The sequence below is a fragment of the Pseudopodoces humilis genome, chromosome 3 (assembly GCF_049639895.1).
Source record: "Pseudopodoces humilis isolate 2021_Gansu_Grassland_sample_001 chromosome 3, ASM4963989v1, whole genome shotgun sequence".
Lineage (NCBI taxonomy): Eukaryota > Metazoa > Chordata > Aves > Passeriformes > Paridae > Pseudopodoces > Pseudopodoces humilis.
In genome coordinates, this window is record NC_142202.1 from 98,762,329 (window position 1) to 98,789,988 (window position 27,660).

Consider the following 27,660-nt stretch of genomic DNA (forward strand, 5'->3'; position numbering starts at 1 on the left):
AACTTAATAGTAGCAACATGTACCTCCTACACAAACTTGTAATTCCTAAAATATTAATTTAAATAGCAGACTCTGTTGCACTGTAAGCATCACAGTTAAGTCAGATACCTCTTGCCCCTCTAGCTACAAAACTATTTACTCCCAAATACACATTTTTAAGTTGCAGATGCCTGTAAGTATAAGAACAAATATGCCATCTCAACTTTTAGTATAGGTGGCAGAGATTGTAGAAAAAATGAGCATTTTTATTAAAAACATCAAGCTTTTGTGAAGATAATTTGCAATAAATAGCTGCAAAATGACAGTTTTCAGACAAAATCTTAGAAGAGAGGTATCAAAAAAATAATTTACTTTAATAACCATATGTACCAATAGTCACTATGATTTGCTGTGGGAAAACTTCAGTAAAAAAGCCTCCACATGTGAATGACCCAAACTGCTTAGGCAGAGAAGGACAGGACTTTAGCAAAGCACCCTGAGTTAGCCCCAGTTTTAAAATTACGTGTCTGGATTCTCACATCCCTTTCCTCTTTATGCAGTTTTTGAGAATTGTTTTAAAAGCTTTTAAAATGTGAGGGGAGGGGGGGAGGGGAGAACATACACAAAAAGGGGGAACATGACACACAATAAAACAAAACAACACACACTTTACTAGAACAAGAACTAGGAGCTTAAATTCCTAACAGAAAAATCTGAGCACAAGTAGGGCAGTCAGAACAAAAAGCACATCCCTCCCTTTGTTCATTGTGTCCTTGGCAGACAGACCCATACTTCCAGCCAAGTCCAGTATTTTCTGAACAGTGGCAGACTCTGCTCAACCACCCCAGTCCCTCAGAAGCTTTCCCTGTCTCCTCTGAGAACTGGTTGCCTGTTTCCAGTTCCTCACCAGAGCCTTGCATCCCCTCAATGAGCCCTGGGCCATCTGCAGCTTCCTCTGCAACTCTCCTTTTGCCACACTTCAGCAGTTACTCCATAACTGTCCGTAACCCCTAAAAGCAAGCTCTCATAAGAAGAAACAATTCTTACCTCCACCTATCCTTGTCTTCAAAAGAAGAAACTAGGCATAATCTATCTGGCCTTCTTTTGTTAGGCATAATTTGTTGACCCTTTTGTTCGCTGCTATTGATTTTAATACTTCTTAAGCAATTTTTAGGTTTTACAGAAAGGATTAAACCCATGGCTTGCTTAAGACAGTACCCTTGTCAGAACAGATACAGCAGAAGCAATTGTGAGAACCACATGGCACAGTAGCTCAGATTAGAAAATACCTGGTTCGAAGACAAATGTTACTTTCATAGTGAAAGAATGAGAGTTCCATTAGGACACTCAGTAAAAATGCAAAAACCAGGCAGGCATAACAAGAAATAATGCCAGGAATACAGCTCAAAAACACTCAGATTAGAATCAATAAAAGTGATTATCAGAATACAGTTTAATGGAAAACATTTCCTGACTCTTGGAATCTTCCACAAATGCATCCAATCTTGATTTTGAAATACATTTAATTAAACAACCTACTGGTTTAACCATGGAAATATGTCTGTGCTACATCAGAAGCCAAGATGAACTAAAAAATCTCCCTTTAAAAAAAAAAAAAAAAAAAAAAAATCTATCTCCAGAAGACTTTATCTTTGCTCTTTACAGTAGGAAACCAAAATAACTAAAACAGATCCTGACAGGGGGCATTTACAAACCTTCCAGAATACTTTCTCTTTACTAAGGATACTGAAGCCCTTTTTGACATTTTTCTAGTCTTAGCCCCAGCTCCAGAAAATTAAAACCTATATTTCCACTATGAGCTGAGATAGAAGCTAATGCCTGCCCCTTTTGAAAGGGGAATTTTAAAGGCAATTTGAATTTACATTCCTCCTGAGGGAAAAATTAATAAGCTTACTTTTCTGTGATCTTCATATGCATCTCATTCATAGCTAGAACTAGGTATATCCGTAAAAGTAGGTACATGCTTAGGGCAAAAGACTGCCATGAACAAAAATAATTATTTTCAGAAATGAGTAGTCTTGTTGAACAGAATAATCATAACTCCTGTTTTTCTCAGCAATAGGAAGATGAAATCCAGGTTTCCATCACAGATCCCTTCCCAGTCTCCTCCCCCCACTGTGGTACAAGAAAAATGCAGTTTCTCCTATGCAGGCCAACAGCTTTAGGCAGGTAATGATGTTACATCTCTTTTAATTAACTTCCTCTTCAAGATAGCCAACTCAGACATCCACAATGCCTCACCTGAATCTTCCATACCTATTGTTTTTTTTGTTAATTTATCTTCTCCAAATCCGCAGTAAATGTGCAGTACTCCATGTGAAAAAGTCCTTGATACTGGGCTCAGAATTACACCACATCCTCTATCCATGCAACTACAATACGGCCTCCCTGTTTTTCTCCATAGTTTGCTTTACAAGGCTTCTCCTGGAGGTTGTCCATGACATACAGATCCCATTCCTAATTTCGAGCCACCATGTTGCACGTACAATTGAACAGCCTCCACTGAGGTATGTATTGTTGGCTTTTTCAGTGTTGAACCAAGCCTGTCATCTTTGTCCATTTATTCTTTGTTGTTAGTTCAGAAATTCTTCAAAACAGTATTAACTGCCTCATTCAGCCAAACCCTGCGAAGTGCTGCCAGCAATTCAAGGGAGGTGGCACACACTCCCTATACAGCACTGCACAGTGAGGCCATACATGGAATAGCTGGGGCAGTTCTAGCCTCCTCAGCAAGAGGGAAACATGGACATAGTGGAGAGAGTCCCAAAGGCCACAAAGATAACGAAGGGACTGGGCTTTCTCTCCTGTGGGGAAAAGCTGAGAGAGCTGGGACTGTTCAGCCTGGGGACAAGGAGGTTCAGGGTGACTCCATCAATGTATAGAAATTCCTGAAGGGAGAGTATAATGAGGATGGAGCTAGGCTCTTTACAGTTGTTCTAAGTGACAGGACCACAGGCAATGGACACAAACTGGAAGACAGAAGGTGCTGTGTCAACAGCAAGAAATATTTTGTTACTCATGAGCCCAGGCACAGGTTGTCCAGAGAGCTTATGGTCTTCCCTCCTCTGAGGTACTCAAAAGCCATTTGGGCAATATGCTCTGGGTGGTCTGGCTTGAGCAGTGGGATTGGACCAGGCTGCCTCCTTCTAACCTCAACCATTCTATGATTCTATGGTTATTAGTGTCTTTTTCAAATCATGAATAACCATAATCGAGATGTGTGAGATGTGTAGTTACTACATTTTCACCCAGAAACAACTTATTTCTACTAGCTTCCTAACAGAAGATGACAATTGACAGCAGCCCTTTCTCTCCAACAAATGCCTAAACCCTCAGAACAATTCACAAGAATCTGCTTTTGAGGCATCTTTCCTTTTAATAGCCACAATGCATTCAAAAACATGCAAATCAAACAGCCTGTAAATCATAAAGGCAGTATGGACAATTTCAAAAAGCAAATCAAAGATAAGGTTCAGAGACAATCTAGAGAAGTAGGAGTTGACAAATCAAAACACAAATAAACTCTATAAAGATATTAAGCTAAATGATGCTTAGTCATATTTAATAATTATCCACTGAGGAAAATTGAGCATGGGTAAGATTTCCTTGAAACTGGAAAAAAAAAGGCTACATTTCTTTAGAACATGGTCTTTAAAAGCAGAAAGGGGAATTCAGAAAATCATAGATCCTTGAACTTGAAATCAAGTACTAAAAAGGACTTTTTTTGTTGGCTTTTTACACAGTATGCATTTATAAACACCTAGAAGGTAAACAGAGCAACACAACTGAATCAGAAGCTTGTCCAGAACAAGTATGACTTGATTATATGACTGCAACTAGCAGATGTGGCCTGCCTCACAAACATGACTGCCATCCATGATCAAACCTATTCTTAGCACAGCCAGTGTGAGGAACAGCTGGGACAAAGTTAATTTTCCTCCTAGTAGCTGGCACAGTGCTGTGCTTTGGATTTAATGAGAATAATGTTGATAACACACTGAAGTTTTAGTTGGTGCTGAGCACTGCTTACTCCAAGTCAAGGACTTTGCAGCATCTCATGCTCTGCCAGTGAGGAGGTGCACAAGAAGCCAGGAGAGAACATAGCCTGGGCAGGTGACAAACTAGTCAAAGGGATATTCCATACCACAGAGCACCATGCTTAGGATAGAAACTGGGAGGAACTGGCTCCAGGGACCAGCCACAGCTAAGGGACAGGCTGGACATCAGTCAGTGGGTGATGTGCAATTGTACCATGCATAACTTGTTTCTCTACAGTTTTATTTCTTTGTCTCCCTTTTTATTAGTACTGCATGGTACTTAGTTACTGGCTGTGGTTAAAGTTATGCCTACACAGCCAGTCAGCCTGTCTTAATCCTAACATGTGGGCTGCTGGAGAGTACCAACCCAAATCCAAAGTGCACAAAAAAACATACTGATGAAATACCATCAAATCATAAGGATGTATCAGATATTACTCCACTAACTCAAACTTACAAAAACAACAGGAAATATTTAAATATTTTGGTAATAGTATGTACACTAATTAAATCTTCAAGTAGACATTACATTATAAAAATTGCAAACACTCAGTTGATCAGAAAACCTTGGGAAAAAATATAAAATTAAGAAAGGTTTAAAAGCCTCAAATAGAGCTGAATTAAGTTATGTGCAAAGCACAATTTTGGCTGTAGATAATCAGCCATAAAAATCTGTAATAGAAACCAACTATTAGGCAGCATTAGAGCAGGAAAGGATCCATTGAAAGTAACAGCACTGCTAACAGACAGAATAAGCCTTTTACTCTGCTTAGCATTACAAATACCACAACCTGTTTTGAGAAGCACATCTCCAAAGGACATAGAACAACTGGAAGAATTCCAAAAGCATCTACACAAAAAAAAGGAAAGAGGCCTTGAAAACACAACCTAAAGAGAGATTTAAATAGACTTGTTCAGGCTTTACTGGACTGAAAGAAGGCAATGTAAGTAGAAGATTCCTGCAAACACAAGGGAAATACACTTCCCTACACAAATGAAAGGGGCTCAAACTACAAATTATTTAGGCTAATTTCTAGGCTAATTTGGGCTAATTTCTGGGACAACCTAACCACAAGCATAGTTAAGCACCTGTACAGACTGCCAAACAAGACCAGAAACTTTGCAGAATTCTTAAATTATTTTTAAAGATAATGAAAATTTAAATAAAATCAACTGACTTTGATCAGAGGTCCAGATAAACTCTCAAACCCTTTTCAGCCTTCATTTCCAGAATTCTATATTGGATTTTGTTTGTCAAATAAATATTTTTCAAAATGAGAAAAGGAGCCTACCTAAAAAATTTTCCAGTATTCTATATTGGATTTTGTTTGTCAAATAAATATTTTTCAAAATGAGAAAAGGAGCCTACCTAAAAAATTTTCCAGTACATAGATAAAGAGACATCTGTATTTAAAGTATTTATAAATTAAATCTGTTAAGAGATCAGATGCAATACGCAGGAAAAACAGCTGTGGGAGCCAGTCAAGATACTGATGATCTGGCAAGACAAACTCCAGTACAGGAACACCCACGGGAGCTGTTTTTGTGTCATACCATTCTAGTACTACTCAAAGTTCTTTTAAATGCTTCCAATCTTGTCAAACCAAGGTTACATTTGCCGAAAAGATTTCACATTATAGTCATGTACTTGGATTTGAACACATTCCATATGTTAAACTCTGATTACGAGATCAGCTATGCTGCGAGGGCGGGCAGTCTGTACCTCCCTTATCTCCTGATCAATGCAAACAAATATTTTCAAGTGAGGATGAGCTTTAGCACCAGTAAATCCAGAAGCCTGTCTGCTAAGAGAGAGGTAATCTACAACATCTTTTTCTAATTTACAGATTGTTCAAATATTTTGTCTATTAAACTTGTTTGCAATCAGTCACAGAACACATAATTGAAAGGAAAAAAAAAAGTGTAAAAAATTTAACTGAGCTGAAGTTCTCACCCATACTTTTTCCCTTCTTTATGTATTGCCTTTACTCTACATGCTTGTCTCCTTGAAAAGCCAGATGTAGCACTTCTTATTAATTCCTTTGGGAAAGCAGGGACTGCAAGAAAGCAGACAGAATCTCTGAAGAAATGCAGAAATCCAAAGACTATGCTTAGAATAGTGGATTTCTTAACTTCCATAAAAGGGGAAAAAAATGAGCAAGATGCAAACCTAGTAACAGAACTCTAGTATCATGCAGCACTATCCCAAATGGTGATACAAAGCTCGTGGCCAAAAGCTACATAAACAGCAATCCACTGGAAGACAAGTTATTCCTAAAATTTTCATTTAAAAAACCCAATCTTGCATATATACCTTGGGGATAGGTTTAGAGTAGTTGTGGATTAAGAACCTGAGTTACAATGCATGAGAAGCTTTGTCTCTCCTCCTCAGGAAGAAATCTTGGACTTTGCAGCAGAACTGCACCCACACATTGATTCTCACAAGACATGCCCTGATGAGCAAAAGAAAGAAACAGGAAGACAGACAAGCATGAAAATAGATGAAGGTTTCTTCCATCAGAAAGGCACTTCCAGAAGTGTTAATTTGTTGACAAAAGTCTTATTGTTTTCTCCTTTCCAGCAACTCAGAGAAGACAGTGTAGAAAGAAGTGGAATACTGTTTCTAGTCTATTCCTTATTTCTGCTGGTTTCTTCGTAGTATAACTAGTCTACCAAAGGGCATAAAAATCAAAACCACAGTATAACAAATACAGAAACTTCCTTTGCTTTTATAAGGAGAAAACAAAACCAAAACTACAAACAGCTCCCCATATTAACTTGAAAATACTTTTGATAGTCTCCAGTTCAGAAAAAAACCTTCAATTTTCAATTAACATTTTCATACCAACAGATCCTGAGGAATCAATCTCTTTCTAAAAGTCTAAGCTTGTCTAAAAGGAAGGTGCATACTTGTTTCATTTAAATGGTGACTTACGCACTAGTAGTTGGTCAGTAGACTTTCTGCACCCTGTATTTTGGACAGCTTTGTGTTCCAGTGAAACAGAAATGCTCTCTTACTATCTAGATATGTTTTCTATGGATTTGGATCTCTATTTATGCAATATCTGGAAATCACATTTCATTATATTTATCTAGTTCAAGCAGCACGAAGATTGACATTTCATGAATAATACAACATCTCTCATTACTGCAGCCAAATAAACAACCTATGATGTTTAAAGGGTAAAGTTACTAGTTCCCTTCAAGAAATTAAATCACCCCTTCCCCCAAGATTTAGTCAGAAAGCATGACGCAAAGACTTTTAAAAAAAAACCCTCACAACTATATTGGTAGAAAATAGTAACACCTACCAAAGTCCCTACATAAATGAACTCAGAGGTCCTGTTCCCAACTTGTTTTTCATGCTGTCCTTCCCTCTTCTTAGAATTTAGAATACTGAACTATGTCAGACTCTAAAACAACAATAAATGCCCAAGGATCTGCATTTTGTTGTTGTTTGTTTGGGGCTTAGTTCTAGAGTGAGGTTTATTGGTTGGAGTTTTTTTGGTTTTCCTTTGGTTTTGGTTATTTGTTTGTCTGGGGTTTTTTTTCCAATCAAAATACCCTACCAAGAAAGATTATCTCAAAATGATCTTTTAAAAGATCCCTAAAGGAAATGAGATTCTGATAGATGCTGTGACAGCATCCTGTATTTGAGAGAGTAGTTAATCCCTTGGAAAATAACAGGAGCATAAAAATAATTTGGAAGTAGCAGTCTCTCTAATAAATATCCTGGAAGAGACATACAGAAAATTTTTTCTATCTGAAGCTGAAAAGGCTAGGCTATGTCCAGACTTGAGCAGATACAGAAAAACACAAGAGCATGCAGTACAAAAGATAAATATCACCAATTCAAATTAAAAAGAAAAAAATGAAAAAATTATCACACCCTTCAAATTGAAAAGCATGGATAGGTATGGTAGTTCACACACAAAAGATCATGGCACAACACAGTTTCTCCGTCAAGGCAAGAGACACAGGCAGAAGGAAAACAGCAAGGAGTTGCACCAGTTCACAAGAATACAACCATTAGCACGTACTCAGAATGGAAATACAAGGTCCAGCTACCAAAATGGAATCCTGACTGTACAAAAGAATGGCAAAGTTTGGCCTGCAGGACACATCAAGTCCACAAGAAAGGAGAGGCTTTGAAAACATCACAGATTTCGAATGATAGTACCCTCTTCACTCAGCTTCCAATGACTCTTTAAAAAAGTCAAATTTATGCCCAAGGTGATTGAACCATTCAGCCAATTTCAAATGCACAAGCACAGCATTACCTTCTATTCATTAAGGGATTGGAAAAAATAAGATTAAACTGATCACATTTAGCCCATCACGCTCTTCCATTTTTAAGAATCAAAAGGAACCAGAAAGGGACTGAATTGTGGAAAAACAATTCATAGGACCACAGAATGGCTTGGATTAGAAGTCGCCATAAGGATCACCTAGTTCCAACCCCCCTGCCCATGAGCATTTTTCACTAGGCTAGGTTGCTCAGGGCTCCATCCAGCCTGGGCTTGAAGACTTTTGGGGATGAGGCATCCACAACTTCTCTGGTTCCAGGACCTCATCACCCTTTCAGGGAAGTATTTCTTTCTTATATCTCATCTACTCTTTCAGTTTAAAGCCATTCCTTCTTGTCCTGTCATTACATGCCCTTGTGAACAGGCCCTCTCCTGTGCTTTTGCTGGCCCCCTTGAGGTACCGGAAGGTGCTGTAAAGTCTCTCTGAAGTCATCCCCTCTCCAGGCTGAACAGCTTCATCTCTCTCAGCCTGTCTTCACAGAAGAAGTCCTCCAGCCTTCTGATCATCTTCACAGTCCTCCTCTGGACTCACTCCAACAGTCTGATATCCTTATGCTGGGGACCCCAGATCTGAACACAGCACTCCAGGTAGGGTCCCACAGGAGAATCGACTCCTTGACCTGCTGGCCATGTTTCTTGTGATGCAGCCCAGGATGGGCTTTCTGGGCTGAAAGTGCACATTGCCAGCTCACACTAAGCATCTCATCACACAACACCCAAACCCTCCTCAAGGCTACTCTCCATCTGCTCTCCACCCAGCCTGTACTTGCTTGGGATTACCCTAACCCAGGTGTACTGTCCCCTTGCATTTGTCCTAGTTGAACCTCTGCACAGGCCCACCTCTCAAGCCTGTCCAGTCCCTCTGAACGGCACTCCCTCCCTGCAGCGCTGTTGGTTGCACCATAGTTTGATATCTTTGGTAAACTTTCTGAGAGTGCACTCAATCCCTTAGCACTGGTCCCAGTAATGACCTCTGAGGGACACCACCCATCACAGGTCTCCACTAGGGCACTGAGCCACTGACCATAACTCTTTAACCTCATCAATACTAAAACAGAGACCTGATCTACGGAAATCTCCAAATGTCTTCAGGTATTGCTTTATAATTAAAAATTATATTATTTATAATTAAAAAAGATAAAATTAAAATAAATTTTAAATAAATAAATAAATAATAAATAATTTTAAATAAATAAAATTAAAATAAACCATTATAGCCTTAAATAAAGAAAACAGGCAAACAAATAACATGGCTAGAAGCACTTTTGTAAAAGCAAATTGGGATTTTTTTGAAGCTGGTAAAATAAAGTAGCTAAATAGCTTTTCTTAAAGAAAAACACCCTCATGTTTGATTTCCAGAAGAAATGTTCCTTGTACTTAGAAAACAGTCTATTCCATACAGCAGCCAGCTGCATGCTCTTACCACAAAGACTAATGGCATTCCAGGCTGCATTAGGCAAAGCACTGCCAGCAGGTCAAGGATGGAGACCCATCTTCTCTACTGGACAGTGGGTGAGGCCACAAGGAATGTCAGGTCCAGTGCTGTGTTTTCAGTACAAGGCAAGGACATACTGGAGAGAAACCAATAAAGGGCCACTAAGATAAGGGACTAGAGCATTCTTCTTATACAGAAAGGCTGAGAGAGCTGGGAGTGTTCAGCCTGAGGAAGGCTCAGGGAGATCTCACCAATGTGTGTAAATACCTGGAGGGAGGCTACACAGAGAGGATGGAGCCAGGCTCTTTTCCATGGTGCCCAGTGACAGTAGCGTGCCCAGAAGCAATATGCACAAACTGAAACACAGGTGCTCTCCAAACAGCAGGAAACACTGCCAGAACTCCCCAGGACACTGTGAACTTGCCCTCCTTAGAGATACTCAAAAGCCATCTGGACATAGTTTGGGACAACTGGGTCTAGGTTGCCCCTGCTTGAACAGGAAGGTGATCTCTGGGAGGTTCCTTCCAACTTCAACCAATGTCAAATTCTGTAAAGACTTAGAATTAATAAAAGAGATTATCTCAGAAAATGCACATCATAAAACCAGGACTTGGTCCTATATGAGTCAATCCCAGAGCCCCAAACTCATTAATTTCCCATTAGAAAATCAGATGCTGACAGAGCAGACTAAGAAATCAGTTGCTACAGGGAAAAGCTCATTGCTGAGCCTTTAACAGGAACTGTCTGGCTGAACTGAGGCTACCATCCATTTTCTCCCTCTGCCTCCTGAGACCTCTTGGCATCTAAAGCATCCACCAACCAGAATCCATCTGGCAGGAGTCCTATTCTGGAATCTCTCAGCCTCTCAGAGATAAGGTATTCTGAACTTCTCTGGCAAAATGAATCAACATTTCCATTTGCAAAAGATTCCCTTTAACAGAGAACCCTTAACTGAGCACACTGATAGTTCAAGGATTGTCTGCTTTAGTTACCCAACTACAATGTCTGATTACTCAAGTATAAGAGAACAGGTCAGGACAACCATAAATACACAGTCTGCAATTCAAGTACCAGTTACTCACTTTGGGTTGTTTGGTCTCCTCTTTCCCACTCCATCTTCCCTCAACTGCATAATGAACCACAATTTCCATGAGTTACCTGTTAATCACTACTACAATTCTTAACACACAGAAGCAGACAGGAACAGAGCAAGAATTTTCACAGCCAAGGAGAAGAAAGTGACCTAATACAGGTTGTTCAGGTATCTCTGCAGTGACCTGACCAAATGCCATTTCAAACATATGTCATCACTGTTCATGCCCTGTGGCATAAAAACTGAGGCTGCGTATCCAGAACAAACTGGACAGTGTCACAATGTTCCTATGTGTTTGCAGAAGATGGAGAAAAGGCACAATTAAGAAACAGAAGCTACTTTCTGACTGATCACATATTTTCACACTATGAGATCAGAGTAAGGAAAGAAAATTCAATATGTGATTATGAAACACTGGAGAAGCACACTATGGACAAATAATGGCTTCATTTCACAATGAACAGAAGCACACAGCAGGCCATTACCATCCGGGTAATATACTTTAAACAAATGCCTCTCGGTGCTGACCTGAAGAATAAGTTTACAAGAATTATACTGAATAATGGATGTTCTTACATTGGGTAACACCTACAGCAGAAGATTTAAAATATTAAGAGTGATTTTATGTCTTGATTGTTTCTACTCATAAACACAAAGTGGTGATGCTTGTAAGGAACTGATGTATTAGCAAACACTGGCATTGCTTCTACCACTGCCCATTTTACCAATTTCAGAAAGCATCACTTAACTAATTTCATTATTATTAGCTGCTAAAATATATGGGATTTACTACTTCCAGCAAAAGGATTTATTCTACCATAAGAACTGGATGGACAGCATCTGATATTTGTGTTTTGAGTTTGTGTTGTACCTTGTATTTCAATTCTCAATCATAAGAGGATGATGTTTATGAGCAAAAATCATTTCATATTCCTGAGAGAACTGCAAAGGGAATTACTTTTGCAGGATCTTTGAAAAATGGATTGAGTAGTTATATGAGTAGCAAAACATAGCTGGCACAACAAACCAAACATTCTGCTTCTAGATGTCTTAGGCTCCTTTATTTAGACCCTTCTTCTATTTATACAGATTGTGTCACATATACTAATTGCTCAAACAGGAAGTATGGAAAAACACCAGAGAAACTAACCAGCCTCCATAGCCATTTACTTTACATCAAACCAACATCAGAATAAAGCTTTTTTTTAAACACACTTTTCAGAAGCCATCCATGAATCAAGTTTTGTTCCCACATCTGAAAGCCTTAGCTTTTTCAGTGTGAAGATATCCTATCTGGACATGGATGTTGATACTTCAGGCATTTATATAAAACACAGCAAAAGCTGTTATTCTGCTCTCCAGCAGCTAGGATTGATGAAGCCATTGGCTTCTGACCGCAGCTCTGACAGAAGCTTGGTAGAGTAAGGCCCTCACACCGTTCTGGAAAGGTACCTCAGGCACAGTAATAGAATATACCACATCATGGTCACGCATACCAAATGTTAATTTTGTTATCACATAATATAACTTACTGTGCGAACAACTCAAGTTATCACTATCACACTTCTTATACGAATTTCTGATGCAAACCTTTAGCAAACCTACTGCAGTCAGGACAACTGAAAATGAACACCTCCAAGACTACAGGTTTATATGAATGTCCTCTCTCTGCAGAATAATGTACCTCCTGCATCTACCAGTCAGCTTTTCAGAGCACTATGGTCATGCAGAGAAAGAGATCCAGAGGAGCCTGGACTCTTGTTCCATTATAGAGAAGTGGATACTACTGATCAATCAGACCCCCTCCCATCTTGTAGAAAAAAAAAAAACAAAACAGGGGGGCTCTACAGGTTTTTCTTTTGTTATAACACATTTACCAAATTTTAGCTAACATCTGTACAGCTTATGTAGGGAAATAGTAAAATCTTACTATTTAATCTCACTGTATGCATACCACCTCATTTACACCTCACAAGATAACCTTAAAGCATTAAAGAGAATATTATTTGAAGACAAAAAGCTTTTTACAGAAACAGTAATACCTACCACTAAAACCAGCACTCAGTATCAAAGCCAGAAGACAGTGATTAGGCACGTGGATGATGAGACAGTATATATTAAACATGGTATCACAAATGGACACTACAGTGGAGGGAAGCAAAAGAGGAAACCCCAATGAGCTGAAAAGCCTGACACTTTTTAAAGAGCTCCCAGGATATAGGATTTAAAACAGACACTCCTAGAAAGAGCAGAATACCAAGAAAAACAAAGCTACCCATGTGACTCTTGTTTAAAATGGTGTATTACTTATATGCATAGTGCATCTCCATGTGGTATGATCTATTAATAAAACACATTATTCACTCTAAGTAATCAAACACCAAATTACCCAGAGCTTCCTTTTGCAAGCCTACTGACTTCACAGTTCCTGTTGTGCCTGTGATGAGTAATGACTGCAAGAATTGCTTAGCACTTGGCTATACTAAGTATTTTTTACTTCAGTATTATCCAGTTTTGAAGATTTAACTCCATGCTACATTGTCTAAGGTTTACATCTTCTTACCAGATGTAAACACACAACAAACCTGTTAAAGTAGCACATACCTAAAATTTCCCAGAAAACAGAACACCAAAAGTTGAGATTTAAGATAGGTACCATAAATTATACAGTAAATTTAAACCATACTGTGATTTCCATCTTTTATTTACTCACCTTTCTTCTAGCATAATTCAATGCAACTTTTAAAAAGAATATTTGAAATTTACTGTTCTAAACCACTCAGCTTTTCAACTAAAAACTATGCCAATCAATACATAAGGAAATTGCTTTCAGGAGGGCTATGTGCAAGAAATCAAATTTGCCCATAATGAAGAGAGCACAAGTAAATCCATTGCATACCTTCTCATAACATCACAGATTATGGTGAGTTGAAAGGGATCCACAAGGATAACATGTTCTAACTCCTGGCCCTGCACAGTACCATCCCCAAGTGTCACACTGTGCCTGAGAGCACTGTCCAAACACCTTGTGAGCTCTGTCAGGCTGGTGCTGAGACCACTTGCCTGTGAAGCCTGTTCCAGTGCCCAACCATCCTCTGGGTGAAACAACTCTCCTAAATATCCAGCCTAACCCTCCCTGACACATCTTCAGGCCATTCTCTTGGGTCCTATCACTGGTGACCACAGAGAAGAGATCGGTGTCTCCTTCTCTCACAAGGAAGTCGTAACAGCAGTGAGGTTCCCCCTCTTCTCCAGGCTGAACAGACCAAGTGACCTCAGCCACTTCTCATACAGCTTCTCCTCAAGATCATTCACCATCTTTGTCAAGAAGAAAATAAGGGATTTCTTGGTTGAAAACTGGAAGAACATTTATCTTCAAATGTAACTGAGAAGTTAATTCCAAGTAAAACCAACTTGCAGTGTCAAATATTCCCTCTGACATTTCTTCATTACTCAGCCTGGCTTCCACCTGTTTCTGCTGACTTAAAGACAGAAGATTTCTACACTTTTTCTTGGCATAGTCTTTGTTTCATGTGTTCTGCCCTCATAACTCCTTTTATTATTGATGCTACCTCATATAAAAATGGAAAGACAGACAAACTACTACTTGTTGCCTAACATTGTCTCCTCCTATCAAATTAATTGTCTCAAGCATAGCTAGTTTATTACACTTTAAATTGAAATGAACCTGATCAATTTAAGCTAATAATACCAAACCCAGACTGTTGTAGTTGATAGCCTGAAATGTATCTTTTCCCATCTTTTAGTTGTGATTCTCCCCCCACCCCCAGCTTCTCTTTCTCCTGTCAAGTTACCATGGTTACTGAAGTTTCTCTCCTCAGCCTCACGGCGAGAGGCCGGACAGAGTAAAGAGAGGACCCCTCTGACATTTCCAGCTGCTTGAAGTTTCTTTAGCCCAGGAAAGCACGGGGTTGGGAGAAGAGAACCCTTCTTTCCAACACGGAAGTTTGTAACTTTTTCCTGTCCCAGAATGCCTCTGAGCTATGGAAGCTGAGAGGGCATGCTTACCTTGCCTTCCCTTTCTTTCCCCCCTGTGTTGCCAGGAAACCAAGCCCCCCCTCTCTCCCCCCCTCTGCCCCTCTGTGGAGAATACTCCTACACCTTTGTGGGCATTTGAAGAAGTTGGTGTCTGTTATTTTTTATCTTGGCGTGTGTAACCTTGATTTGTAGAAAGTTTGTAAGATGTACTAACTGAGAAAAATAACTGGTTCTTTCTCTGATGTTCCCACCCTCCGAGAAACCCTGTTAAAAGAGACCCCCCAGACCCCAAATCCTTTGTCTCTCGTCCTTTGGATTCCCCTTCACAGAAATAAACTGTGGAATGCAAACCAGAGAGAGAGTCCCCCCCTGATTTCTTTACTCGCTCTATAGACTTGAATTCTTGAAGAAAATCAGTGAATCCCACAAACATATGCTGGCTCAAAACTCGAGTGAGGAGAAACCTCATCACTGAGCCAGCCAGGCCACACTCGAGAAGATCGAGTCACTGGACAATTAATGGGTGAGGGAAAATTAAAGCATAAAAAGCTTTTGTGTCAATTCAGATCATCAGATGAGAAAACTAAGCTGCATGAAGTCACCTCAAATAAATTGTAAACAATAATAGACATTGAAGCAAGACACCAAAAGGAAATGGCTAGCATGCTTATGACAACTGAAACTATTCAGGATCATGACAGTACTAAGGAAGACTTAGGTTTCACAGAGCAACCTGCTCTAGCTGATCCTGCTTTCAACAGGCAGGGTAGGGTGGGAGTCAGAAACACTTCCCTCCACAGCTGTTCTATGATTCTGTGACCTTGTCTTTAACTTCCAGTAAAGACATTTGATCTGCAAAACTGATAAGCTTTACAAGCTATATGAAACAACATCTTAAATTGAGACATTGAATTTTAAAACTAAGATGTTTGTATTTTTTAAACATCAATGTTTTTTATTTACATCCCCCCTCCCAAATAAGGAAAAAACCCCACAGATACAATTTTTACAGTTTGCAGTGAATTGGTATCAATTATCTTTTAGCTCCAAGCCAGACACTTTATACATCACCACTTGCAGTTCTGCAGGCAAAACTGATTTGCCTAACTTACAGCTAGCAGTTCCACTAAGAACAATATAATTATTATTTGCTGAGCTTGTCATAATTAGTCAAGTAAAATTTGCCTCAAATGCAAGAAATTTCACTGAAGAGTACAAAAAACATGGATAATTATGCTCTTAGAGAAGAAAATTTACTGTAATACATGTACCCTTGCATGTAATCCCTCTATCCCAAACACCACTGGCTCAATTCAGTCAATGCCACACAAGAATTTTTAATCAACTCTTATTAGCAGCTGTCTTTGCCAGGAGCTGAGGAACATAGCTTTCACTGAATTCTTCTAGGTACAATTTATTCTGCCACTTCATTTTGAAGGGAGTCTGATTTATTTGACATCAATAGTTTGTTGAGGTAATAAACCATGCAGCAATGATACCATGACTCAGAGCTAATTTGCTAACAGTCAAGTTGCTTGGCAGCATGACAGGCAGAGTAATGTGCCTTGAAGAAGTATGCTTCTTCAGCTATCTATGCTATCATCTGTATAGATGCTACAGAGATTACCAAACACAGAGCCCCAAAACATGACTTTTTGATTGTCTGATTTTGCGTAGCTTCACTTTGAGCACAAAGATAAAAAAAAATAAAATGTATATGCAAGCCAAAAAGCTACTCCATCCCAACGGATTTCTAACACACCCAGGCAATTTTACACTACTGCTTCCTTCCAACATAGGGCTGGAATGACTACATGCTTACAGAAACCAAACACACAGTGTAGGAAGAGGACCCTCCTTCAGTTAAAGATCAATACTCAATAAAGTATAGCTACCTCCTACAAAAGTCCATTTTCTTTTTCACCTGAGTTTTCAAGTGTAAAAAAAGGTTTTATATGCCAATGGCATTATTTAAAAACCCTGTTCTTCTGAGAACTCTGTTCTTTTGAGTAACATCAGCAATCAAGTGTAAAATAAAATAAAATTTTAAAAGGGAGGTGGTGATTTAAGAAAAAGACTGATTTAGACTCTTCTGCCTGAAAATAAAAGGTATATAATCAGATTTTTTTTCTAGGTGCATTAAGGCAGCATGTCTTTTTTGTACCAAACCAGCTGAGAAGGCTACAACGCTTTAAAAATGCCCATGCATTATCTTTTTCAGCCTCTCTATTTCAGTATTAACCTTTACAAATCTGTAGACACAAGATGATTCCTACCCTTCTTTCTCCTTATACCTCTGTAGGGATACACACCCTACCCCCACTAACCAAGTTTAAATTAATTTATTTAATCTTTATTTAAAAGTACAGCAAAAAGTGGTAGGCACTACACCTACCAAGAATATTTGAGTTCTATTTTCACTCCATTCCTATAATTACAAAATATATGCTCATTAAAGGCCTTTCCATTCAAACATGCCAATTTTAAGAAGGGTAATATATCAAGTTATTTTTCAACTTACACATTCATTGTTTTAAGTCACGCACTGAGCTCTAGCCAGGCTCAGCCAGGACTGTTACAGGAAGTTATGAGAGTGGATGAACTTGTAATAGCTACTTAGAGCAAATACTTTTAGAAGAAATTGACAAGGATTACTAGGAAATTCCTTCACAGCTGTTAACTTCAACAAGTACTTACTTTTCAAGTAACCGAAGACAAACATCCATTTACATGGTTATTTTTATAATCATCAAATCTCCAGCACAGAGAAAATCACTTTCTGGTGCTAGTCAATATTTCCATTCACAGTCTTCAGAATACAAGACTGATTTCTAGGTAAGCATCAGAAAAATCATGACATTCAGCATTATTAAACACCTGACTGACAAATTAAGTGCCACAATTAATATGCCAGGGGAATTAGTTTACTCAAATGATCAAGACTTATTTGGCTCTAATTTGAGACTTTTAAGATAAAACCATCAAATCTCCTCCATACCTCCTTTGCCACATCTCCCACTGTTCCTCAACCCCACAGTAAGGAGTGAAGGCAAAGGGGAGCCTTCCCCTCAGTCCTGGCTCTAGCTTGGAGCATAAGGGAACTTATTGAGGACTAACATTCCTAAATCTCAAGAAAAGGTATGACCAGGAAGGACCTCCACAGTTACCAGACCAGTTACAACCAGTTTGTTTACTCAAATTCAAGTATCTCTTTATATTACCATGTTCAAACAGCTCACATACATGGGCATGGGGACAGCACAAAGAACTGTATGTCCATCGAAACAAAACAGAACTGCAGAATAGAAGATGTAACAGCTACCATGAAAGGTAAAAGTGCTTTGGAGGATGCAAAAGTTTATCAAAAACGTCTCCTTTCTTCAGAGGGTAAGGAAGCCTGTATAACCAGTGCACAGCAACTGAACTGACAGCATTTTTTAAAATGTACTTGTCTCTTACTTGTTCAAGCAATTTTTAGAGAGGCTGGAGAGACTGAGAAGCTGTATTAGAGGGCAGGGAAAACAGGAAGGAGAGGAATAATGTCTTTCCTGTCCACACATTTATGAAACCTGCAGTACAGCAAGCAGGGCAGGGAAAAGGAGGAAACTTAGGTCAGTGAATGTATTTACGTGATAGACGAAAATATTTTCTACAATACACAATTGCTTTTCCAATACAAAATCCACTTGAATCCATATTTACATCACATATAGGTATTTGAAGTTTGACTCCAAGGTTAAGATGCTCATGGAACAATGCAGGTAACCTCTGACTAGGACTGCCAGCCAATGGGTCCCTCTACAACACAGAAAGCAAATCCCAACCCTGGGGCTATGCAGGTGTATACAAGTACAACGATTAGCTGTACATATACACACATCCTCACTGAAACATTGACATTCCCCAGTCTTGAGGCCAGCTGGTACCAGCTGCACTCTACCATACAGCAATTAACCTTCAGTCTGCCCCGGGCTCCATGAGACACATTCACAGCCTGAAGACAAACACTTCGGTGGGGACGGGAGTAATTCACATTAGTTTCTGTTCAGACTGCCAAACAGAAAGGTGTAAGTGGCATTTTCCTGACAGAAAAGTGTAGCTAAAGCATTCCTTAGTGAAAGGTACAGGAATCATCGTTTCTGGGATACTCCAGCAACGGAGGGAGCAAACTTTGTATAGTCTTGCCCGTATCACCTACTAGAAGTGGCTCCTGGAGCTTTTCATACAGCATCCACACACTGTCCACAATTTAAAAGTAATAAATGACTATTATGTTTTTTCCTTCCACTGAAAGAAGAGTTTTTTAGTTTTATCCAATGGTAGACTAATTTATACAGTGACAAAGCAACATAAGCTCTGTAATCAAATCTAGGTTTCCCCTCCCAGCTGCGCAGTAACAGCTGTGTATAGCAGAGCCAACTTCTCAGCAGATCAGGCCATGCAGTTAAACCAGCTGGTATGAATTAGGAGGATCAGGAATTAGTGTTCCCTTGCCACAGTGCAGGAAATCTGCCTACCTGTCTCACGCTATTAGGAATGTAAACCACTGCTGGATTTCCAATTTTGAGAAACCTACAGAATGTGTTATGATAAAGACAAAGAAGTGTTCCTGACTGGTACCTCCCCCTTTGCTGCATTTAACCGCATTAATAATTTCTTTTACAGTATTAAGTAACATAAGTTGTAGCTTACATTGTTGAATGTCTAAGGAGAAATTTATATGAACAAGTTGTTTTACAACAACCTGTAATCAAAGAAATTGTGTCTATAAACCAGCTACCCAACCAAATGAGGTTCTCTCACATCAACAGCCATTTGAATACATGCGGCTTTGAAGCAAATCCTGAAGATAAGAACCTAACGTGGGATATTTCAAAAGACAATAAAATTACATTCACTATCACAGTATAATTCAGCAGAGTAGTCTAACAGGTAGGATCATTAACTAAGGCTGCCCATGCTTTCTGTGTAAAGCAATTTTCCTCTTTGTTTCTTCTCCCAGCATCTGTTCTAACAGCCCCACATACTTCAGGAATCTATTCAAGCAAGGATTTGCTATGTTACTAAACATTTATGCAGGAATTAACACAGTTGGAACCTAATTTGTTTCTGATCTCTAGGCTAGCTGAATAGTAAAACATAGGCATACAGTAATAAAACAAATGTCTTTCCTGTTTTTAAGAACTGAAAAACAAGTGTTTTTCATTTATATGGATTTATATGGATTCAGACACTGCTAATATAATCAAGCGTTCAAACTTAAAATATTGTCATATGTGTTTTATAAATGGATACTTAACCTAAGACAGCATTCATTCTGATATAAAAAAAGGAATTAAAATACTTAGTACCTAGAGAAATTTCTCACACATTGTCTTCCATTTAGACATCATCCTTCTACCAGCATTGTCTGTTTTCAAATTACATTTGTCTTTTGTCAACACCTAGAAATACTCAGGATTAAGCAATGATGAAAAAATAAGGATATGTAGAACACAAAAATTGTCTCAGTGGGGTATTGTTTTAATGTGCTTTAGATATTCCAAAAAGCTAGCAAAAATTCTCAAGCCATCTTCTCTCCTGAAAATAAAACCATGGTTAGAGAATTCAAATACTGAGATGTTATGATACAGCTAGAATTATGGTATATATGAACCATTACAAAAGAAACCAAACCTCAACAGTAGCATTCTTGAAAAAGAAAGTAACTTTTAGAATGGAAACTTACTTGTGCATATTTTCCACTCCAATTATGATCATGATATAGTAGGAAATTCCACTTTGTATAACAAAATGTAAGGCATACCTAGGGGAAAAAAAAAGTAAACCCTCAAAGCATTTTCTTTAATGACAATCAATTGCATGCATTTATTGTGAAATTAAATATGTTCAAAATCTAAAGCCATCAATGCTCCCAATGAAAAACACCCTTTTATTCTATTTAGGCTTTCTGCTATCCTTCCTTCTGCTGAGAACTTCGCCCTTTAGCATATCACAGAGAGCAGTAATGAACAAAAATTAGACACCTAGCTAGAATGCTCCAGCTAAATCAAGGGTATTGCAAATGTTGCCAGTTCTTAAAATACAAAGAATACATCTTATAATACTTCCAATTTGGCATTATTTCCCAAGTAAATAACTGTAAAAAACATTAAAATTCTGTAGTTTAATTTCCATACTCATCTTTCTACCCATTTACAACAATAGATATTTCAGATAAGGCCAACCATTTCTTAGTATCCACAATATTTTAAGATTTCCCACTCAAGAGAAACCGTGACTGTGTCCAGCCAGTCTCTTTGTCCCAGGCTGTCAGTAACTTTTAAGGAATGGTGGTGATGATGGTCACAAAAACACTAATGAAAAAGCCCTACCCACCATCAAGCCACAGATTTATTTCACAAAGGTGCTCTAAGCTCTTCTTGTTTGTTTCCCACAGCTATCCCAACAACCTTACTTTGGGAGTTTGCTTTGGTCTTTGAAGGAGTTACACTTCAGGAAGCTGCAGAGCACTGCTATCAAAGCAGTGCCAGTGAATGGGGAAAAGAGCTGATCTTTAGTAACTTGATTTTTTTTTTTTTTTCATACTGGTACCTTAAGTGCCCCAGAACCACACTTTCATATGCTCAAGTGACACATTCATCTAATTTGGGACTTTTTTTCCCCATAAAAAGCAGCCTAAAAAGCAGCTGTTATTTTGCTACAGTGATGCTGTTTTGTTTCAGCTTATCACCAGCAATTTCCTAATTTCGTTCCTTCTCTACTCATAAGGAAATGACTTCAAAGTCTTTCAACAAGAAAACCAGTTCTATCCAACTAAAATCCTTCATCCTACATATGATGAACTGAGGCAAAACAAGTCACTTGGACATGAATTAATCTTGAAAATCTTGACTTTTTATGGAAGATCCCATCTGTACATGTTCACATACTTCACTTCTAGTTAGTCTCATTTCAGATAGGACTACCTAAAATTCAAATGTGTATTTTAATATAGTAATTGTCAATTTAAAAAGTATTTACTTGCTTTTCTTATCTGCCAAGTATTAGCAATACTGTGTAGCAAAGACAGGCATTAGTGAAACAGCAAAAACTTAAGAAGTTTAACTCTTATACAGAGAGAGGATACTAAGATATCAAAGCCTAAAAGAGTGTGGACTGACATGGAGTACCATACCAGGATTACAGTGACTGAAAACATTTCTCTTTCAGAGCTGTTAACAATAGCAATATGATTGATCTTTGATTCAAACATTCAAAGGGATATATTGAAATACCACATGAAATAGTCATTTTTAACTACATATGAAGGGTACATATTCTGGGCCTTTTATGCTATTTGCTATTATGCCAAGGGAATTTTTGCTTCTCCTCCTTTCCTCTACTACCATCACAAGTATTACAAAAGTGACTGAAAACCAACACGCTTGAAATTGAAAATGACAACATAACTACTACTAAATGCCCTTAATAGGGTGCAAATTTCAAACTACTTCCCACACTTAAGTTTGCATGATCTCATCCATGAGTTACTACATTTACTAGTAACACAATATAACAAAACAGTAACAGTTTCCTTTTTGTTATATATGTTTATAAGACATGTTATAGCACAATCCAAGGGTCACTGAAAATGTATCAGGGGCTTGTAGCCTGCATGCATACTTGATTTCTTGGGGAGACAAACCAAAAAAACCAAAACCCTAAAAAAATCTGTTAATATAATATGTGCTTAAGCAAAACGAAAAAGCACTGGGAGAAATATAACAGAAGTACCAATTTCTTAAAGAATGTGTACTTTCAACATCTCAGTTATGTTCTTTTTCTCATTTTAAAATAGTTTTTAACTCCATAACTGCAAAATAGAAATTAATTGCTAGTATAATAGATTTAGGTATGAATATTTTCATATTTATGAATATTTATCTCTTTTTTTTTTTCCAGGGCATATTGTCAGTGAGAAGTTTCCACAAATTTTTATTTATGTCTGTTGGGAGTAGAGGTTGTTTCTTTCCAAAATCTCCCAGACCCAAAAACCATATACGAATAGATTAGTAGCCCTTTCCAATTACAAGTTACAATTAATGATTCCTGCTTCTAAAGCAGTGGATATAGAATGTGTTTCTAAGCTTACAACGCTCTCAAAAAAATCCTCACATTGTAGCTCCTATCTCCCATATCACCCTCTTTATCTGTGGTGCTAAGACTGGAAGTCTTTGAGATAAGATCATTCTCTCAAAGCAGAATATCCTGGCCACATATTTAAGAAATGGATTGGAATAGTAGAGTTTTATATAAAAGTAAATCATGCATGTAAATATAAGGAATAAAAGTTACTGATTTCCTGAAATTAAAAACCAATGTACATCAATTAATGTTGGGAGACATCTGCAATGTGCCAATGAGGAGGCCAACACACTCAGCATGTGCAGAGACAGATGCACACACACACTCTGTACATCTTCCCACCTGCACAACAGCTTGATTAATTCCTCCTAGTTCAGTAATTCTCTATAATAGTCAGCATAAATAAGTCTTTTATACACTTAAAGCTAAGTAAGCACCTTTTTTACAATGCAATAAAACGAAACTGGCACTTAAACCATCTTGGGAAGATGCGAGCCACTTAGTTATTTTTGGAAGGAAAAAGATACACCAAACTAAATACATAGCCTTTTCTAACTTTACTAACATTCTGTCTTGCTACACTGTGAAAAGAGCAAGATACACAAACAGCAGTCATACAAAATGTGTTTGAAAGACAACATCTTCCCTCCAAATCATTAAAGAAAAAACAAAACCATGAAACAGTCTGAAGTCAAAGCCAGCTCCTTTCCATGTGTTTTACACTACTAATAGTATAATTACCTATATTTTACAGTTCCAGCAACTCTTCCTAAAAAAAGGTCACATTTTATTCAATGTCATTAAAAGACACTGAGTTATCTCATGCCATGAGTATTTATGGGGAATTATCTTAGTCACCACATTTGTGTTGTGCCTCAAGAGAACACTTCTCCAGCAATTTTACAGGAAAAAAAAAAAAAGCTGTACAAGTTAAGCAAACTGCACCTGTTTCACCTTCCCAAAACCACAGGCAGCCAGTACGGTAGTTACCAGTTTGCAAACAGCTTCAAAATTCATGCACCTCATCAGAATACTGACTTCTGTACATTTGCAGCAGCAGCTAAAAACCCCACAGAATTAGGCAATAAGGCTCTTCATTACACAGAAATAAAAATTTACAAGTTCCTGAAAAAATGAATTTAAGTGCAACTTACCATCCAAAACAAAAAAGTGCAAGATAAAGGCCCAAGAGTGTTGCAACAACATGTCTTATAAATGGGCTTGTTTTGCTTGAATGAAGGTATGTTCGAAACCAAATAGCCGCAAGCAAGGCAAACAGTTGGCACACTACAAAGTTGACCTGCATAAAAAAAAAAGAAGATATCACACAAGTGTGTATTAAAAATTAACATAAATATCCACACATTTGTAGCAATTTGCAGAACCTGTAGCTTTGCTGTGGCTTTTATCACAGCACGTCAGAGCTTCTCCCCTGAGACTCTCCCTGGCTAAAGCACAAACCAGTGCTCCCCTGAGCAGCTCAGAGGAAAAGATGGATCGAACACATGAGGCAATAGGTGCATAAAACGACAAAAGAAAATGACGTACTTTGCTGTAGATTTTCTAAATACCAAACCACTCTATCAACCATTAAATCACTTCTAGTCTCCTAGTAATGTGAAGATCCGAGCTGCAGTTTAATTTGTTTTTTTAAGTGAGAAGGACTTGAAGCTATGTATCAGCTCCAAAAATCACTGACAGATCACTTCAGTAGCCTGTGCAGAAGCAGAGCTCAATGAAGTGCATTCCAGTGCAATGTAATCAGATAAACAGCTTGGTTGCACACTGCATTTTCTTCCTGTACATTCAAGTAGGGTAGTTTGAGAAATTCTTCCTCCCTTCAGGCCGTTTGTTCTAGAAGATAGAAAATTTCTTGTATTTTAAATATTTAAAGACATTAGGGCACTGAAAGCAAAAGTGGGATTGAACGAAACTGTATCAGTGACTAAAAAGAATTGTTCTGGTTGTGGCCTGAAAAAATTTAACAGTAAGGCCACAATAATGAAAGAAATTCCTGAAATACAGCAACCACTACCAAAAGTGGCTTAAGCTACAAAAAGCTACATAAATTACTTTATTTAGAAAATAACATTTCTCACTTGATAGGTTTTATTTTTCACTCAAATAGAAAACTGCCTAATAATTTTCCATGTCTAATAGCAGCATCACAAGTCATCATAAGCAACAGCTTGGGAATCACTGCTTCAGGTCACTTCAATACAAGAAACCTGCACATCCTGCATGCTTGGCTGGTCCTCTGCACAACAATGTTTTAAACTGTTTGATGGCACTTTGCTGAAATACATAATCTTAACACCACAATGACCAGTGACAATAACAATACTATTTTTATGTTCCTGACAGCAAGCCTAATACTGATGTTTGCAGCAACACAACGCACACTTGCAGTACCATAATTCAGCTTGTCCATTCCTTTATCATGTTTCAACCACATTTCAGGCCATAATAGGTAATGGTCAGAGTATGCAAACAGTAATTTTTAAAGTAGTGATTAAAACAACTACAGAACGCTCACTCTTTTAACAATTGAACCCCTCCAAAAGCTGTAACACCAAGTTAAAGCTCTAAGTGCTAGCAGGGAAAGAGACTCAGAAGGCAGGGCTGCACTTTCTAATAGGAGCAATTCCCTAAATTAAACTGTTCTCTAAACGGTCACGTACATTTTTCCATCCATTCTCTTACACCCACATTTCTATTATGCTTTTAACAGTATTTGAGAAATCCTAAATAAATGAGGAGATAATCTTTCAGGGCATAACTTGACCTGTTTTCTCTCCTTTATAAGCAATGATGCAAATGAAACAGAGCGAGGTTTATTACAAGATGATTCTATGGATTTAGTGAAAAAGTTTCACGTAAAACAGTCAAGTGAACCACTAAAAGGGAAACAAACTGATAATGTTTTAGAAAAGAGAGCATGAAAGAAAAGTTGAAACAAAAAAAAAGTGTTTATTCAGTATCAACATATATTCATATGTATGAATATTTTTTACAGAAATTAGGCTATGTAACCCACAAAGCATGTTTCTTACCCAGAGAAGTGACATCCTAGACAGACTAGAAGGGGAAGGGAGACAGAGAAGGTTGCACATTCACAGATACATAGTGAAGCTGAGCTAGAGACAGAGGGAAGAAGCAAGCACAAATATGTGCTCTGAAATGGACACACTTGCATTGCTGGTTTTACTGAATGCCCGGACATTAGTGCTTTGACTGCAATATAGCTAATTTACCAACTGGTATCACATGGTGTCCTCCTTTTTCAGATTACCACTAAAAGCAAGCTAGCAAGACCCAGGGAAAAAGCAAAGTCATCATCTGGCTCCTACTACTACCATGAAAAGGGTTGAAGTGCTTGACATTTCTGACCTGCATCATCAACTCTATAGGAGCAGACACGAACAACAAACCTTGAATCTCACAATTCAGGATGAGCCTGCAGGTTTAAGAATGTGTAAAATCCTCACAAACCTGAGAAAGGATTCAACAGGTAGGGAGTCAAATGGGGGTACCTTTCTCCAGCACTTACTCTTAGTTTAGCTATTTACTTAAATGATCAAATCTGTATCTGAAAAACAGTATCCCATTAATTAAAAACAAACAAACAAGCCCCCATAAAAAAACCCCAACCCAGAATACCTTCCCCAAGAAGAGCACTTTAAGAACAGCAATAAAATGCAGGATAGCATATCTTTAGATCAACCCTACAAGCCAACTTCCAGGGATGTGAATTTATCATGTCAATTTTCTGAACATGAAATTAAGTGACCCAAGCTGCACAAACCTTTTCCAAAAGCCTTCCTCACAAAGGAATCCAAAACTGTCAGTTGGTACTTTTAAAGTGCTATTCCAAAAAAGTGCACAAACACACAATACTTGGAAATCTAAGATACCACCACAATGGTCACACACCACCCTGCATTTCTTCTCTAGTCTCACCAATCCCATCCTTATCATTGTCTCAGTGCATCAAAACACAGATTACAAGGCACCAAGAGCTCTGCAGAACTTGTAAAGCTCCCAAAGCTTTAAATACGTACCTGTAAAACCAAGTTATGCAGCAGTTAATGTTTGAAAAGCATTCAACTTGAGTTTAGCTTTTATACATACCATATATATACACATATATTCTGACTATATTCTTTCTGCTGCTTTATTCTGTTTTCCCCAGCAGTATTTCTGATTCATTCAGCAAATGGACAATTGCCCAATTTTTGCCCTCATCCTGTGACCCATTAAATGCTTACCATCTGCATTCTACACTGAATATAAAAACCTTACAATTTATGCAGCTCTGTCCATAACATGGTAAGACTACATACAATAAAGGTAAATTTTGCAAAAATTTTGTAAGACCAATACTCCTATTCTAAAGGTGAAAGACTAGTACAAAAATTATGAAAGCCCAAAGGATAAAATAAATGCCCACTAACTTTGGTTGCTCAGTTACAGACACTCAGTGCCTAGTTTTTCAGTCAGTACTTTTAAGAGAACTTTAATAGGAACTGTGTTTTGAAAATATAAATTCAGTTGCTATTCTGATTATCCAGCATGCCTATAAATCAGGCCCTAAGTATCTCAAAATGCAAGCAAAACTTAAAATCATCACTACAATCTATTTTTTTTCCCTATTGTTTCTCC

General features: G+C 38.1%; 1 protein-coding gene across 3 annotated transcripts in view; it reads right to left on the bottom strand.

The window, feature by feature from the left end:
* Positions 1–27,660, bottom strand: part of MBOAT2 (membrane bound glycerophospholipid O-acyltransferase 2) — a 94,568-nt gene that overhangs the window by 52,859 nt on the left and 14,049 nt on the right. For 2 of the 3 annotated variants that reach the window (XM_005521878.3, XM_088052963.1), the window contains exons 2-3: positions 24,153–24,298; positions 20,600–20,677 (exon numbers count right to left, since the gene is read on the bottom strand). The exons of the other annotated variant lie outside the window; for it this stretch is intronic. In XM_005521878.3, coding sequence (XP_005521935.1) covers positions 20,600–20,677; positions 24,153–24,298 — 224 coding nt within the window. The remainder of the gene's footprint in view (positions 1–20,599; positions 20,678–24,152; positions 24,299–27,660) is intronic. 3 annotated transcript variants of the gene reach the window in all.